At 53.1% G+C, this 15,923-nt stretch overlaps 2 protein-coding genes across 17 annotated transcripts in view; one reads left to right on the top strand and one right to left on the bottom strand.

The window, feature by feature from the left end:
• Nucleotides 1-37: 37 nt before the first annotated feature.
• On the bottom strand, nucleotides 38-1,581 carry Cuta (cutA divalent cation tolerance homolog). 2 transcript variants are annotated; one of them, XM_090355895.1, is made up of 7 exons: nucleotides 1,499-1,535; nucleotides 1,363-1,416; nucleotides 907-1,115; nucleotides 712-771; nucleotides 556-601; nucleotides 385-434; nucleotides 38-253 (listed from the first exon to the last, which is right to left on the bottom strand). In XM_090355895.1, the coding sequence occupies exons 2-7, from the start codon at nucleotides 1,402-1,404 to the stop codon at nucleotides 127-129; spliced, it is 534 nt and encodes a 177-aa protein (XP_090212021.1). In that variant the 5' UTR covers nucleotides 1,405-1,416; nucleotides 1,499-1,535; the 3' UTR covers nucleotides 38-126. The 2 variants fall into 2 exon arrangements, with proteins under 2 accessions (XP_090212021.1, XP_090212022.1); XM_090355896.1 differs by lacking the exon at nucleotides 1,363-1,416 and having other exon boundaries at nucleotides 1,499-1,581.
• Nucleotides 1,582-3,639: 2,058 nt separating this feature from the next.
• The window catches only part of Syngap1 (synaptic Ras GTPase activating protein 1), a 33,952-nt gene continuing 21,668 nt past the window's right edge, over nucleotides 3,640-15,923 (top strand). For 4 of the 15 annotated variants that reach the window (XM_090355883.1, XM_090355881.1, XM_090355886.1 and 1 more), the window contains exons 1-3: nucleotides 3,641-3,762; nucleotides 6,876-6,997; nucleotides 9,675-9,780. In XM_090355883.1, the coding sequence (XP_090212009.1) occupies nucleotides 3,696-3,762; nucleotides 6,876-6,997; nucleotides 9,675-9,780 (295 nt within the window). In that variant the 5' untranslated portion in view covers nucleotides 3,641-3,695. Of the gene's footprint in view, nucleotides 3,763-6,875; nucleotides 6,998-9,674; nucleotides 9,781-11,974; nucleotides 12,061-13,426; nucleotides 15,849-15,923 lie in introns of those variants that run through there. The other 11 variants (XR_016539302.1, XM_090355882.1, XM_090355879.1 and 8 more) reach the window with 7 other exon arrangements.

Genomic DNA, 15,923 nt, shown 5'->3' with positions numbered 1-15,923 from the left:
CCCATATGTGATAAGGAATAAAGGCAAAAGGCAGAGAAAACCAGAAACAGGATTTATTGAGGGCCTAGTCACTAACTGGAAATCAGAGGACATTGAAGTATGTGAGGGAATCAAGGACAGAACTCATTATGGTAGGACCGTGCTGGAATCAGAAACGGACTCTGTGACCTGGCGTACCCAGTGCAGGTATGGGGAGTTCCCCTGCTCTACAGGCAACGCAATTACTTCAGCCACTTCATAAGGGTGCACAGACCTGCAGGATGATGGGGAAGGAATTACTCAAGTGTTTAGAGCTCAACCCTTCAAGCACAAGCCCCAGATTGTCCAGCAAGTCCCTCCCCAGAGTGCATCCCCTTACCCCTATAAATCTCAAAAAGTTCTTACCGAACAAAATCTGTCAAAGCTGGGACCAAGGAACTTTGGGTTTTAATCATCTGGATGGCAAAGGTAAACATGGCTAAATCAAGAAGTGGGACTGATCTCAGGACCTAGGGATAGGGGGTCAAAGGAGACTGGAAATTGGGGAACTTTTGTGGATGGAGGGATGTTTCTCACCATTAGCACCTCACTGTCTTCCTCAATTTTTCCTTTCCATTCATAGCTGAAGAGACCAGAGAAAGAGATTGAAAGTCTTGGATTTTCCCTCAGAAAAAAGGCCCCCTCCCAGTCAGCCCCACAAGTTAGGTTAACAGAGTAACTTCCAGGACTCACATGGATGTGATCTGAGGGATGAGGTTGACACAAGCTGCCAGGTGCTTTTCCACCACAGCCCTGAGGGTGAAGAGAGAATTCCATTCAGAGTACCTGTGACCTCGAATTTTGCTCTGGTAGCTGAGATAGGCTTCCAAACCTGCAACAGAAAGCCTCCCCCACTCCCAAATCTCACTTCATGATCTTTTTCCCCACCTGGCGATTTCCTTGGCGACTTTCTCATTAGGGCAAGTGACAAAAGCTGCAGAAACCGATCCTGGAACATAGCTGGAGCCCGAGGCTGGAGAGGGCTGGGACGGGGGGCTTCCAGAAGCCATGGATAGCAGGGCTCGGGGTAGCAACAGGAGGCGGGAAGCAACAGGCAGCAGGACTGGCATCCAAAAAAACGACAGGAGCAGAGTGGCCTGAGAACAGGGGACGAAATCAGTCTCTCTTTACAGTTATCCCAAGAAGTCATTCCCCAAGAATTCTTCTCTTGGACACATCCAAAGCTTTTGCCCTCCCTCATCTAAATTCCGGAGGGAAGTGTTACTCTAAAACTGGGAGCGAACGTTGGCTTTCAGGACACCTCAGCGGCCAGACCCTGGGGTTTTGGGGTGCAGGTAGCGTTCTGGACGTTTAGGACCGGAAGGGGCGCGGCAGGGCACTCACCCCTCCGCCGAGCAGGACAGTGGGCACCCGCCCCCACCACATGCAGCCTTTATGCTGGTGGAGAAAGGATGATGTCAAAGGCCACACTTAACCCGGAGAGAGGACCCCACACCCAGGAACAGCAGCCTTTTCTTACCTTGGCGTGGACACGTGATAAAACTGCGCGCTCCACGTGACCACAGATGCCGTTCCCGAGTCTCTAGAGCCAGCCAATCCTGGCCCTCAAGTGGTCCGGATTGCCCCGCCTCCTGGTGAGGGAGGAGCAAAGGGCTCCTTGGCCAATCAGCAGTCGGGAGCTGCTGAAGGTGCGCGGAAATGGCCCGCCCGTTTCCGTGAAGCCGGAAGTCGCTAGTTGCTGGCTGAGGAGAGCCGCTGCGGTGTTCCACTGTCACGTGACCCGGCCGGCTTCTCTGGCGGCGCTACCTCAGGGAGTGACGCGAGGAGGCCAATCGCGGGCTAGCTCTGGAAGCCACGTGACAAGAGGGCTGGCGCTAGAGAAGAGGTGGGGGGGGCTGGAGACCCCGCAGACTCGATGCGTCAGGCTGTGGAATGGGGAATCGTCCCAAAACCCAGAATGTGCCTAGTAACAGCCCCCTTCCCCGGTGGGAGGCCGTAAAGAGGGTGAGGATCTGCAAGTAACGATCCTGCGCCTGGGCCCCGGCCCCCTCAGTGAGGGCTGAGCTGGGCCTCGGTTTGGGAATGAACAATGATGATCTGAGGAGAAACCAGCTGTCCCTGGGTAGGGGGCAGTGATTAGGCAGGAAAAGGCATGGCATGGCAATGGCTGAGACGAAGGAAGATACTTTTTTTTTTTTTAAGGACAGGGACAACTCTGTAAAATGAGATGTCATCTTCACTGAAAACCCAAAGCTTGGGACAGACTGGGGAATGGAAGGCCAACAAGAGTGGCAGGTTGGGGATAAGAGTAATGGCATTTTCCCTGTCGACTCCATCCCTGGGATTGGTCCACCTCCGAGCATTGGGTACCCTTTCCTTAACCCATCCCCCGAGGAGCCTGGACTTGCCCTACATAACCTCCCTGGGGCCCAAGCACATCCAGTGACCCAAAAATGGAGAGAGGGGCCAATGAGAGGCCAGATAAATGAGAGGAGACAACAGGGGTGGGGGGAAGGCTGTGCAGCCCAGTATTCTCCTTCCCTCCAAAGTCTGGGGGTCCTTAGTGTGGTGGGCATCTCTGAGGGTTTCCCAGAACTCCCGGGAGTTGAGTGGGTAGAGGTCTCCTTGAGATCTCTGGATTTGGAGCTGGTGACCTCTGTAGAGTATTGCAATATTTGTGTTGGAATCGTTACCCAGATGGAGTCTCCCTTTATGTTGTTTTGAGGTTTTCTGTGTTTCAGGGTCCAGTGGTCTCTCATTCATTTGGAGGTCATTCAGATTTTATAAATATCAGGTCTCTGAGTCCTCCATCTCTGGGCCACCTGAATCTTTCCCCCAGTCTGGAGTTTCTGTCCAAGCCTTTGAATTATCTTACCGTATGTTTTTCCCCTCTCTAAGATCTGAGTTTGGGGTTTCTCAGATTTTTTTTTTCCTATGTCTAAAATCTAATTCTGGGTCAGGATCTTTCTAATCTGAGTTTTATCTTTTTCTTTGACTCTAGGTTTCAGGTCTTGATCCCTAAATAATACTACCCCAGGCTCTGAAGTCTAAGATTTCTGTAACTTTAAGAACCTTTTAGAGACTGGGTTCTCAGATTTGGATCTTTAACTCCTTTCAGGGGTGTGTGTGTGTGTGTGTGTGTGTGTGTGTGTGTGTGTGTGTGTGTTTTGGGGGGGGTCTTTTTATTTTTTATTTTTTAACCGAGATCAGAGATGTCTTTTCCTCTAGATTTTGGGTCTGTGTGTCAGATTAGCCTGTTGTGTATGGAGAGAGAATAAGGTATCTGAGTCTGGGGTCTGTTAGTCTCTAGGTCTGGGGTCTGTGTCTTCAAGAGTTTGCTCTCTAGTGTGTTTGAGTCAGGGGTCTCACTCGCTCTTTTTCTGGGTCCCCCCGGGTAGGGGTGGGGGCTGCAGAGTCTCTCCCTCCTCCTCCTCCTGCTCTCTTCTCTCTTGCTCGCTTCCCCCGCCCCCCTCCTCTCTCTCTCTCTCTCTCTCTCCCTCTCTCTCCCTCTCCCTCTCTCTGCTGCCGCTGCTGCCGTTGGCTCTTATTCTCCTCCTCCTCCTCCTCCTCTCTCCTCCTCTCTTCTCCTCTCTGTTCCTCTCTCCTCCTCTCTCCTCCTCCTCCTCCACCACCTCCTCCTCCTTCTCCCCCTTTCTCTCCCCCTCTTTCTCTCTTCTGTTTCTCCCCGGTCCCCCGCCCCCTCCCCCCCAGGCCTGATGAGCAGGTCTCGAGCGTCCATCCATCGGGGGAGCATCCCCGCGATGTCCTATGCCCCCTTCAGAGGTACGGTGGTGGGGGACGGGGGAGGGCCAAATGGGGGGAGGAGGGGGAGGGGCAGGGGGCGGAGGAGAGTCAGGGCCAGGGAGGGGAAGGAGCGGGTGAAATGGAGGGAGAGGGGAGGGCTGGGAAGGCAGGGATGGGAGCTTTGGGGAAGGAAGGATTGGAGGCTAGATGAATAGGGGCTGGTAAGGGACTGAGGGGCTAGGAAACAGGCCTTGAAGGAGGTTGAGGGGAAATGGGTGAAGGGGGAAGTGAGAGCCAGAAAGGGGTGGGAAGGAAAAAAAATAGGGTTGGGGGAAGAGCTGCGGAAATAATTTGAGGGTGGGAGCTAAGTGGTGAGGAAAATATCAAGGAAATCGAAGCATAGAGAGAGGCTAGACGAGGAAATAAAAACATAGGGGTGAAAAAAAAAAGCCAAGAAGACGGGGAAGACTATGGCAGGGGGCTCAGAGAATGGTAGGGGTGAAGAAAGGAGAGGAGGATAGAGGGAGAGAAGGGGCCAGATGGAGAGAGAGGGTGGCAGTGGGGGGGGATGGAGGGTCCAGATGGAGGGAAGAGAGGAGAGAGAAAGGGTTGGGGGAGGGGAGACCAGGGCAAGGGGAGAGCCAAATTATGTGTGTGTTTGGGGTGGGGGGAAATGGGGGGAGAAAATGTAAGATTGAGTAATGGCAGTAGGGGCAGGCTAGCCCTGCTCTGGACTCTGACCCTCATTAAATCCCCTGACAAGTGAAATGCAACCCATGGGGTCTGGTCTGCTTCTTTACTTCACCACCTTTACCCCATCCCCCTACCTCATCCCTTATTTCCATTCCCCCTCCCTTCCTCTGCTGTCCATCACCTATATCTTTCCCCCCACATAATGTCCGTTCCTTATATGAGTCCCCCTCCTGTCCTTCCCCCGTATTAGTCCCCTCCCTGATGTCCATTCTCTCCCTTCCTCTCTTCTGTCTAGTATCCCACTTACACCTATACTACCTCTCTACTCACTCCTAGACCCCATGTCTTAGCCCCCCATTACAGCCTCCACCTTTTCTCTAGTCCATGTGTGAATAAGCCCTTCTTGTGTATTTCCTTGTCCTAGCATTTCCCCTGCTTCCTTTTCTTTTAGATCCACCTTGTTGTTTGTCCCCTGGCCTACCTTCTAGTCCCTACTTCACTCCCATCTTATCACCAAAGTCTGTGCCTACTCACTTTCCCTTAATATCCCAGCGTTCATCACCAGTCCTCTTGACTTCTGTTTTCTGGGTGTTGGAGATTTGGGGTGCAAAAATACTGAGTTTTTGGTGGTTGGAACAGCACTATAAGGGATTTTTATCTGAGCCCTTGTGGAACTTCATGTTCTAGTAAAAATGTCCCCCTTCTCAGCCATGTTCTTCTGTCTCCCAGGATCATTGTTCATTCTTCCTTAAGTCCAGTGTGTGTGCACATGTGTGTGTGTGTGTGTGTGTGTTTGTATGTTTCCAGAATTGTTCCTAAAGTATGTTCCCTGTGTCCTTCCCTGTTCCCAGGAGAAAGGTACCCCCCTGAAGTGGAACTCACTTTCCTCAGCTGCAGATCTGAATCAACCGGCCCATCCCACTATGATTATGTGTAACAACAGATTTTATCCTCTAGGTACACTAGGTGTCTGAGGGCAGTGGGTCTGTTGCCTGCACTGTCCTCACAGAGTCTAGGCATTGCTGATCTTTGTATCTAGAGAATATGAGTTTCTGAGAGTTGGGACAGTGTGAGTTTTAATGTATTGTGCATTTTGGATGTTTATGTCCTGGAGGTTCATCTCGCACACTGACCTGCAAGTTGGATAAATGTGGTAGACATGATTATAGACAGAAAGGGGCAGGATGTGTTTCCCCCCAAAGCTCCTAGTCAAAGCATGGGAATGAAGCACAAAGACTACTTATTTTGCCATGTTAATTGTCCAGCAAAGGTGACAGAATTTAATTTTTATCCCTCAAAACTCTTATTCTGATACCTTAAGCCTAATTTCTGTCACTTTGGTGTCAACAATCTATGTGCCTTCTCTCTAACTTCCATAGGGTCTGTGACTGTGCTGGGTGACAAATGAATTTAAAGAAGAGGTGATTTGCAAGGAGGAGCAGGGAAGAGAGATCTAGGAGCAAATATGAGCATGAGTGACCCTTGGCCTCCTGTTCTCTGTTTCATCTCCAACTCCCAGGGTTATCAGGCCTGGCTTTTGCATTCTTCCCTTTACTCTTCCTCCCTCAAGCTGTTCACTGTGCTCTGGGGAGGCCCCTCCCTTGTGGAGTTGGCTTCCATGCTGTCAATGGAGACTATGGGGAGGGAAGGCAGGGCTGAATCTTTGATGAAATAGGGAAAGAGACCAATTTGGTCTCTAGTCATTGAAACCAAATTATATTACCCACCTTCTCCCATCCTGGCACTTCTGCAGGTAGATGCTAACAAAGGCTATCTTCTCCCTATCACCAAAATAAACAACTTCCCCCCAAGAGGAGGGAGGGAAGGCACAAAGCAAGGGGTGGCCCAGACTCTTATGTCCCTGACTCTGAACAGTCAAACCCCTCCCCTACTTACTCTCTTCTAGATGTTTAGCTCTACAAATCTCATGACCCACCCCCATCCCTTTTCACAGCTGTGTAGCTTTCCTCCTAACCTCTTACTTCCTAGAACTTTTGTGATCCCCTCTTCTAAATCCATCTTATGCAGTTATTTGGATGCTCCCCCTCTTCCCAGACACATGCCACCAACCTCTGTGTGTTTTTTCTTCTGCCAGCTTTTCTGCACCTCCACCTTTTTATTTTCTCCAAGTGGAGGAAGAACTCCTTCGCTTCTCTCTACCCCCAACCATATCCTTGTCATGATATAATTTCCCTCCCAGAGCCACCCCTCTGTACTCTATAGAAAGTCTACAGAGCCTCCTGTGATTATGTGACTCCCCTTCTTTCTTTTTCCTCAGATGTAAAGGCTTGTCTTCTGTTCCTTTAAAGTTTGCCAAGGGCCTCAACCCTCTGCTGAGATCTCTTAGGGGGGAGGGAGGGTTTCTCCTTCCACCTTGTGGACTCTTCTTGCCATTTTAGGCCTCTACTCCTAAACACATAGAGCCTCCCTTACTGTTTCTGTGTGTCTCTGTCCCCCAGATGTACGGGGACCCCCTATGCACCGAACCCAATACGTTCATTCCCCATATGATCGTCCTGGTTGGAACCCTCGGTTCTGCATCATCTCGGGGAACCAGCTGCTCATGCTGGATGAGGATGAGGTGAGCAGGGTGAAGAGGTTGGGGAAAGATCACTGGGTAGTGTGGGAGAGAATGGGACAAGCCCTCTTTAGTTAAAGGGGAAAGAGGTGCAAAGCAGGTAGAAATATTTTGCAAGTGGTGGAAGGTTGCTGTCAAGATTTGGGTTGGAGTGTGATGAAACTGTCATTCTTTCACCTTGGCCAGAGGATTTTTGAGGACCATGGGCAGTGTTGGAAAGATGTGGTCCTGCAAATTTTGAGGTGCCTCCCATTTTTATCCATCTATCTAGTGGGATAAATTAGAATGGGGAAGGGAAATTAAAGAGCGGAGAGAAATGGGCAGACCTTCCCTCCAAAGAGAGCTCAGAACCCCTGGCCTCTTGACACACTGAGCATCACACGTCACACTTCACTCTCATCCTTTTCTTATCACCGGGCACAGTGCAGGGAGGGATCCAGAGTACAGGATAAGTAGGAGAGTGGGTTGTAGGGTTTTAGGATAGGTGACAGAGGTATGGATGTCACCATCTGGGCATGGTTGGGGATGAAGGCTTCAGGTGCATGAATGGGTTTAGAGAGACAGGAGGGCTGTCCTGGAACTGGTTGGACATCAGGAAGGAATAGAATGTACGGAGATGATGCCTGGGAAAGAGGGAACTGGGAATATGAAGAATTGGCTAAAAGAGTAGGACTGAGGTAGGGCAGAAACTAGTGGAGCACATGAAATAAGACTGGGGAGCTGGACATCTGTGGAGTGTGGCCTAGAGGTAGAGTGCTTGCCTAGCATGCACAAAGCCCTGGGTTGGATTCCTTGGCACCACATACACAGAAAGAGCTGGAAGTGGTGCTTTGGCTCAAGTAGTAGGACTTGAGAAAGCTCAAGAATGGAGTTCAAGCCCCAGGATTGGAAAAAAATAAATAAATAAAAAGCCAGCCAGGGTAGGAAAGGGTCAGGAGACTCTTATCTCCAATTAACTACGGGGGTGGTGGGTGGGAGGAAACCCCAAAGTGCCACTGTGGCACAAAGTGGTAGAGTGCTAGCCTTAAAGAGAGTTCCAGGGGCAGGGAGTTTGGCCTAGTGGTAGAGGGCTTGCCTAGCACACACAAATACCCAGATTTGATTCCTCGATACCACATACTCAGAAAAAGCTGGAAGTGGTACTGTGGCTCAAGTGGTAGAGCTCTAGCCTCAAAAAGAGTCTAAGGACAGTGCTCAGGCCCTGAGTTCAAGCCCTGGGACAGGCGAAAAAAGAAAAGAAAAGCGCTCAGGGACAGCACACAGGCCCCGAGTTCAAGCCCCATGGCCACCACCAACAACAAAAAGACTAGGAAGTCTGGGGTGACCATATAAATGAGTCCCTGGAGGTTCCAGAGTGGGAGTCAGCACCAGCAGGTCCATCAGAGGAAATGGGAGGCACATAGGAAGGGTGGGTGCCCCCCAGTGTGATCCAGGCATTGAGGGTTATTTAGGGGGTGAGTTTTGGAGAACAGTAGGGTATCCTGGAAGCCCAGGAAGGTGGTGGGAAATGTGCTAGAAATCTATTGGGGAACAGTGTGGTGAGTGAGGCTGGAATTGGGGGTGAGGACTCACTAGACTGTAAAGGGAGATGGGAGAGGTGAGAATGTGGATAGAGGTAGGGTGAAGAGATGGCTGGGTCAAGAGTTTTGAAACCACAGAGTAGAGCTGTCGAGTGGAGGTTGTGGTGACTGAGGAATCTGAAGTTGTAGGCACTGGAAGGCGTTTGAGTGATTCCCTTGGGGGGGGGGTCATCAGTCTTGAGCAGGGATTTGGAGTCTATAGGACAAATTGGGGAAATCTGGAGACTGTTGAAAGGACAGTAGGTGGGGGTTCCATGCAGAAAGAACTACAGAGATAGGGACCTGGAGGAGCCAGTGCACAGGAATGGCCAGTCTGAGGAAGGAAGATGGGGTGTGGAGGAGATGGCACTGGTATATTGAGCTGTATGTAGAGCTTTAGGGAATTGTATAATGGATGCCTTTGTGGGGTAGGGGCTAGTGGCTGGCATGTGTGTGTGTGTGGGGGGGGAGGGTCCTCACAAACTGTGGCTCCTGGTGGGACTGGAGATTGGGAAGAAGATGCCCTGGGGGAGTTGGAGGTGAGAAAGAAAGGAAAGGGAGGGAGAAAGGAACTGCAGTGCGGGTGGGAGGTAATAGGAGATGAAAGGGTGGGGGGAGGTGACCAGGCCCTCTAGGGGGAGGGGAGGTTGGGTCCCAGTCTGGCCGCAAGCCGGGGCCGTGGGAGGGAGACAAGCTGTGGATCCTGATTATAAATGCAGCTTCTGCTACCCCCGTGACAGGCTCGAGGGAGAGAAGGGGGTTAGGGAGGTGGGAGGTTGGGAGGGAAGTGGGGAGAATGGACGAGCTGAAGGTCAAGGGGAAAGTGCATTCTGGAGGTAGCTAACTCCTGAGGAGTTCTGCGGGAAGTTCCGAGTAGGGTTTAGGAGAATTCTCTTAGGCAAAGAAATGGAAGGAGGAGGTGAGGAAAGCTTGAGAAGGGAGGAGAAAGGAGAGGGGGCAAGGAGAAATCTCCCCACCCAGAGACACCTGAAGAGTGGGCAAGGGGCAGGAGGTGGCAGGCTGGGTGGAAAGGAGCCCGCTTTCTGTGGAGGGGGTTGGGGGAGAGGAGGGATGTCACGGGCCAGTGAGACCTGACCCCCCCCCCCCCCCGCATCCCCTAGATACACCCCCTTCTGATCCGGGACCGGAGGAGCGAGTCCAGCCGCAACAAACTGCTGAGACGCACGGTCTCCGTGCCAGTGGAGGGGCGGCCCCACGGCGAGCATGGTACGGCGGCCGAGTAGGCTCTCGTGCCCCGGACAGTGGCGGGGACAGGGCTGGAGGTGGACGGTGGACGGCCGGGCGGGCGAGGGCGGAGGGGGCGGCAGGGGGTGGAGGCAGAGTCTCCGCCTCCTCCCGGAGAGGCGGCGCCCCCCAGCCTGGGCTGCGGGGCGGGACGGTGGCTGCGCCTGAGGCCCCAGCGCGCCCTTGCTCTGCTGCGCTCCCATTTTCCTCTCCAGCAGCGAAGTTTGACTGTTTTCCCAGTGCTTGTAAAAATAGTCTCCTTAGATCTTAAGCTTTCTGTTTAGCGTTCCTGCCCCTGGCCCTCCTGTCCATTGGTCTGGAGTCTTGGAGAGAATGACCTAGTTCGTGCCCTCCCTCCAGACCTCTGTCCTTCCCCTCCCACCCCCCATGCTCTTAATTATTCTTCTAGACCTTCAGGTCTTTGGCCCCTCCCTCTCTTCTAGTCTCCCCCCCACCCCCCCCACCCCCCGCTTTTTTCTTCTCATCAGCTGCATCTATTTTCTGCAGTTGTATCGCCCCCTTTTCCTTGTTCACTTCCCCGATTTCTCTTTATTTTCAAGGTACCCTTTCTTGATTCCCCAGTTCCTCTCCTCTGTTCCTAACCAACTCCCATCAGACCCCATTTCATCTCCTTTCTGTCTGTCTGTACAGCTATCTCAGTCTGTCTCTCCAACTCTCTCCCTCTCTCCATCTGTCTCTTCCTCTCCCTCCCCCTTTCTACCCCCACCCCCCTCTTTAGTCATTTAAAAAAAGATTTTTGTCTTCCTGAGAAGTTCGCTTAAAAGGTTTCCATGGGAACAGTGAGGGGAGATGAAGGCAGAGAACAGAGATCTGCAGCCAAGGTGCAGAGAGACGCCCTCAGTCCCCGGAAACCCCTCACCACTGCCCCCTTCTTCTGCATTTCCCTCCCAGGACCCTAGATTAGATCCCCCTGCTCTCCAACCCCCAAGTGAGCTCTTTCTCCCATCCATCTCCCCTCTCCTCAGGGATCCAGGCTTTTCAGTGGCTTCCTTAGAGAGGCAGTGGTTTGTCCCTATCCCTTGGCTCCCTCTAGATAATCCAGGGTTCACTGCCTTGGGGACCAGCTCTGGGACCCTGTGTCACTGTCAAGGAAACCTCTGACCTTGGTAGTGGTGGTGGTGGGGTGTAGGTAGCATATCTCTTGTGAGGCAAAGTCAGGTGGTGGTGCACCGTGTGTAGAGAATACGTGTAATGTCTGTATTTGTGTGTGTGTGTGTATGTATGTATGTCATGTCCGTGTCTGGTGCATGTGTGTGGACCTGTGTGTCCAGATCAGAATGGTAGCCGCTGACAGAGCTGCTGGTTTATCATGTGTCCTGTGGTTGACCGCTCTGCCCACTTGTTCTCCATCTTTCTCCTTATCCTCAGAGTCTAGGGGTCCGTAGCCGGGACCCGGGTCTTGTGTCTTTTGGGTGGGGGCACCGGGTATGTTTAGAGTTGAGATGGTATGTGGATGTTGCTGTATTGGGGTCCTGTAGCTGGATGGAAGGGGTTCCAGGGGTATGCATATATAGATGTATATGTATACGTGTATATTCGTGTAGGGTGTATATATACATTTATACGTATATATGTATAGGTGCATATGTATATGGGGTTTCGTCAAAGTTGATAGCTGGTGAACGTGTGTGGTCTTGAGTGGGAAGTGGACCATGGAGAGGACATGGACGGTGTGCAGTGGACACGGGGTCGTTAGAACCTTTGGGGCTCTGATCTGCGAAGGTGTTTGCCCGCCCAGGCTATGGATCCTCCAGCAGGACCTTCGAGGGGCATTGGAATCGGGCTGTCCTCTGCTGGGTGGAGCCGCAAACCCAGCCCTCCCGGGGCTTTTTTTTTTTTTTTTGAGGAGGGGGGGTCCTGTTCAGAGTCGATGGAGGAGGGTCCAGTTGTTTTTGGGGGTCCCCATGTCCCCCTCCCCCGTCTTTCTCGTGCTGTCTCTGGGCGACGGGGCTCGTGACAGAGGCGGCCACGGCAGCAGCGGTCGCCTAGCAACGGCGGCGGGGCCCGGGCAACGGCGGCAGCGGCGGGAGCGGCGGTGGAGGGAGCCGTTCCCGCGGCCGCCGTCACCGCGCGGCCGTCCGGCCGTCCCGGGCCCCGCCGCCGCCGCCGCCGCCCCCACCGCGTCGGGCGGCGCGGCTCGCGCCGCCCCCTCTCCCTCCGCACCCCGCCCCTCCCCCGCGCAGGGGCGGGGCCCTTCCCCCACCGGGGACACCCTCGACCCCCCCCGGGGGGCGGTGCGAGGTAAGGGCGGGGCCTGGCGGGGCTGGGGGGGGGCGCCGCGCGCGCGTGGGGCGGGGGCGCGCGTGTGCGGGGGCGCGGGAGGGGAGGGGAGGGGGGAGGCCGCGGTGGCGGTGGCGGCGGCGGCGGCAGCTGCTCCCTCCGCATGTTCTCGCTGCATCTTCCGAGTGGGGGGAGTTATGGTAACCGGAGGGGGGCCGCGGAGGTGGGGGGGTCGGCACGGCCTCGTGGGGGCAGGTTGGTTTTCGCGCGGGGGCGGCGCCGGTTTGTGGGGTCCTGGAGCCCTGGCTGCAAGGGGCAGCCAGTGTGTGTGTGTGTGCGTGTGTGTGTGTGTGCGCGCGCGCGCGCGTGTGTGTTCGTGTCCACGCTTCTGTCCCCTATGTGTGTTAGTGCCCTGTGCACATGGGGCCCAGATCCTCGTGCCCACATGTGCAGTCAGTCTCATGCAAGCCTGTCTAGTCTTATCCTGCCGCTGCCGGTTTCCTGCCTCAGGGGCTTTTAGGCCAGCACTGCCACATCACCTCTGACCCTGAACATGCATGTCCCTGGCCGAGGCTGGCCTCCGATCAGCCTCTTATGTGGAATGTGTGGCTGGCTTCCTGAGCAGAATTTTCCGTGTCCCTGGTGGCAGGTGTGTGTCTTTGCATGTGTTCCTGCATTGGCCCGAGTATCTGTGTCAGTCCCAGCATTGGTGTCCAGGGCGTGTCTGGGTGTGGGTGGTGTGTGAGTGGTGGTGGGGAAGAGAAAATGTTGAGTGTGTACCTTGGAATCTTGTGGTGCATGAAACACCTTTGGACTAGGCAGGTGTGAACCCCTCCCTGGTCCCAGAGTGGGAACAGAGACACTCAAAAGGAAAAGAGTGGGGTAAAGAGGAAAAGTGGAGAGGACAGGGAAGAGGAAGAATGAGAGAGGCTCCCAAAGGGCCAGGGAGAAAGAACTGCTGGAGAATGGAGATGTGGTAGAGAGCTGAGAGCCAGACTTAGAAAAGAGGATGGGCTTAAGATGGGGAACTGGGAGGCAGGGTGAGCAGACTGTTGGGCCTCTCTGAAAGTGATCTCTGAGAAGGTGGGGAGATGCAAGAGGCCTTGTAGGAATTAGCTGGAATTGGGGAGGCCACCCAGGCATAGGGGCTGGCTCAGAGAAACCTGTCATAGCAAAGATTGTAGAGCATTGTCCCCCATTTCTCAGCTCTGGCAACCTTTCTCCCCTGGCTCTCCTTGAGAGCTGCCAGCTGGGTATGGAGAAGAAAGGCAGAAGGGAAGGTTAGGGATTTGGGGGATTGGAAGGCAGAGGGCAGATTCTGTGGGTGATGACAAGATTAGAGACATTGGAAAGGCAGGAGTCCAAGTCCTTGCTGTGTGTGTGTGTGTGTGTGTGTGTGTGAGTGCAATTGTGTGTGTATACAGGGTGTGTACATGTGTGGGTGTATGCACAATGCCTGTGTTACGGGTATGTGTAGGTGGCTGTTATGCATGTGCATGCGTGTATACATCGTGCAGGAACGGGACACAGAGACCTAGTATTGCAGTGAAGCAGTGAAGCTTTTCAGGTTTGTTCTCTGTGTGTGTGTGTGTGTGTGTGTGTGTGTGTGTGTGTGTGTGTGTGGTATGTGCATGGCTGTGTGCTGTGTTCTTTGTATATGCCATTGCATGCAGCACTAATAACAGGATGTTCTGTGTTTTCACCACTCTGCCCTCCTCCTTCTCTTGTTTCTGTAGTCTTTGCTGCAGTGAGTCTTTGTAAGCATATGAGTATGTGGTCTATGTACCTGTGACTTACGTGTGAGTTCATAGATCTTACTTCCTGGTAATTGGTGTAAGGTTATATTCCAACAGTCTAGCTAACCAATTAGCAATTTCTTTTATGCTATGTTAACTTTGGTTCCAAAGCAAAATTTTAGTAGGTTTAAAGTTGGATTTTATTACCCTTTATTAGAGGAGCTGTGTGTGATGATAATGGCTGAGCAAGATTTCCTGAGATGACAGTGAGGCAGCTATACCTGAGAAATGCAGAGAAATGGATTGGGAAGGAGAAGTCCTGGGCCCTTGGATGTATTGCTTACTGTATAGCAGAAGGATGAATAACAAATTTGCTCCTTATTTTTCTCCTCTGGTAGCAATTTTGATGCAGTTATTGGAGTCAGGGAAAAACTAGGGAGAAAGGGGAGACTGTCCTGTGAAAGAACCCATGTGTTAATACTTTTCACCGGAATGGAGGGTGTTTGTCCATCCAGAACATGGGGATTCCTTTATGTGGTTGAAATTATGGCCTGGAGATTGTACAGGGATTGGACATGGTGTACTTAAGGCTGTGTTTTAGGAGTTAAAACTTGTGTTCCCCTGTCTGAGAACATGAGTTGTCTTTGGGTTTACATGTTAATGTCTATAATGTGCTGTCCACATGATTGTCCAAAGGACTTGGGCCACAAAGTCCACCCCATTGGCTCTCATATAGGTGTCTGGCTGCAAGTATGTACTCCCCTGTTGCAGTGTTCACGCATGTCTAAGCATGTGGGATGCATGGGTCTCAGAGTCTTAGAATGTGGATTCCTGGTAACCCTATGTTCACCGTTGTCTGTATGTCTTTGAAGCACATAGGTTCCTATTTATTTTTGTATCGTGGCTCTAATATACATGTACCCCTCACAGCTCAATGTTTCTGTGCTTTCTACAAGTGTTCCTGAGAGACTGAAAGAGTTCTTGTATCATGGCATCCAGATTTTGTGTGTAAACCAGGGTTTGCAGATAAAAGGAAGAAGAGGACTGACTGTAAGGCAATTTGCAATTCTGGAGGCAGTGAAAATGTATCTTGGTCCTCCCTCATTCTGTTAAGGAACCTAGAGGGTTAACAGGCAGCTCTTCCGGTCTTAACCCCCCTCCCCCTCCCAGCCTGTAGCTTCTTGTTGCTGTGGAGATAGTGGCCCCGCCCCTGATGCAGTACCTGCCCCCCCATTGGCTGCAGTGGTGACTGTGGGGCTGAGGGGGGAGCCCAGGCCTGGGCAGCCATTCTGGAGCTGGAGCCGGAGCTTGGCATCCCCTCACTTTCATTCTCCTCCAGCTAGCCCCTCGGCCCCTAAAAATTCCCTGGCAGCAGAGCCTCAGCTTCTCTCTTCCGAGAGCTGCCATCCCTCTAGACTCTTGGCTGGCTGAGCTTCATCCGCATTCATCTCCCCTCCTCCTCTTCTACCTTTATTTGGGAGTCCCCAGAATCCTGATTGCCGGTCTGCCCACTCTCCGGCATTCTCTCCTTTCCCCCACCACCCCTTCCCTCAGGGTCCCTGCCACTGCAGTGCACGTGGAACTGGCTCTTTCTCCATCCCTCCATCTGCCCCTTCCTTGGGTTTTCTGTCCTTAGGCTTCTCGCCCTACCACTCCTCAGAGGTTCTTTTGCAGACTTCCCCCTCCAGTCCAGGGAGGGGGCCATGAGAGGCAATCCTGGCCTTCTCCATAGACAGGGGTCCTGGGAGATGGGGGGCAGGTGGGAGATGTCCCCACTGGAAGAAGAGGAAAGCCTACCCACAGGCAATGACCTTTAACCCATCTTTACCTCCCAGCTAGCCCCTCCTGGGGGGATGGGCAGCAGGGACTTAGCCTCCTTGGGTCTTTGCTAGCCTCCATTACTGGGGTTTTACTGATCCTTTTGGCCATGCCACCCTGCTGACTGGACGCCAGTCATGGGCTTACGGCCACCCACCCCATCCCCCTCAGGGGGCTCTGGTTCTGGTTCCTTGCCCCCTCCTTCCCACCGCCAGCCTCTCCGTCGCCGCTGCTCTTCCTGCTGTTTTCCAGGGGGTAGGTGAGGCCAGAGCTGAGGGGCTCAGGGAGGTGGGGAAGTGGGTTGGGGCCAGGGTGGCTAACAACCCTTCC

This window comes from Megascapheus bottae, chromosome 22 (assembly GCF_031878675.1).
Source record: "Megascapheus bottae isolate mThoBot1 chromosome 22, mThoBot2.hap1, whole genome shotgun sequence".
NCBI lineage: Eukaryota > Metazoa > Chordata > Mammalia > Rodentia > Geomyidae > Megascapheus > Megascapheus bottae.
This window is presented reverse-complemented; position numbering and strand designations above follow the sequence as displayed.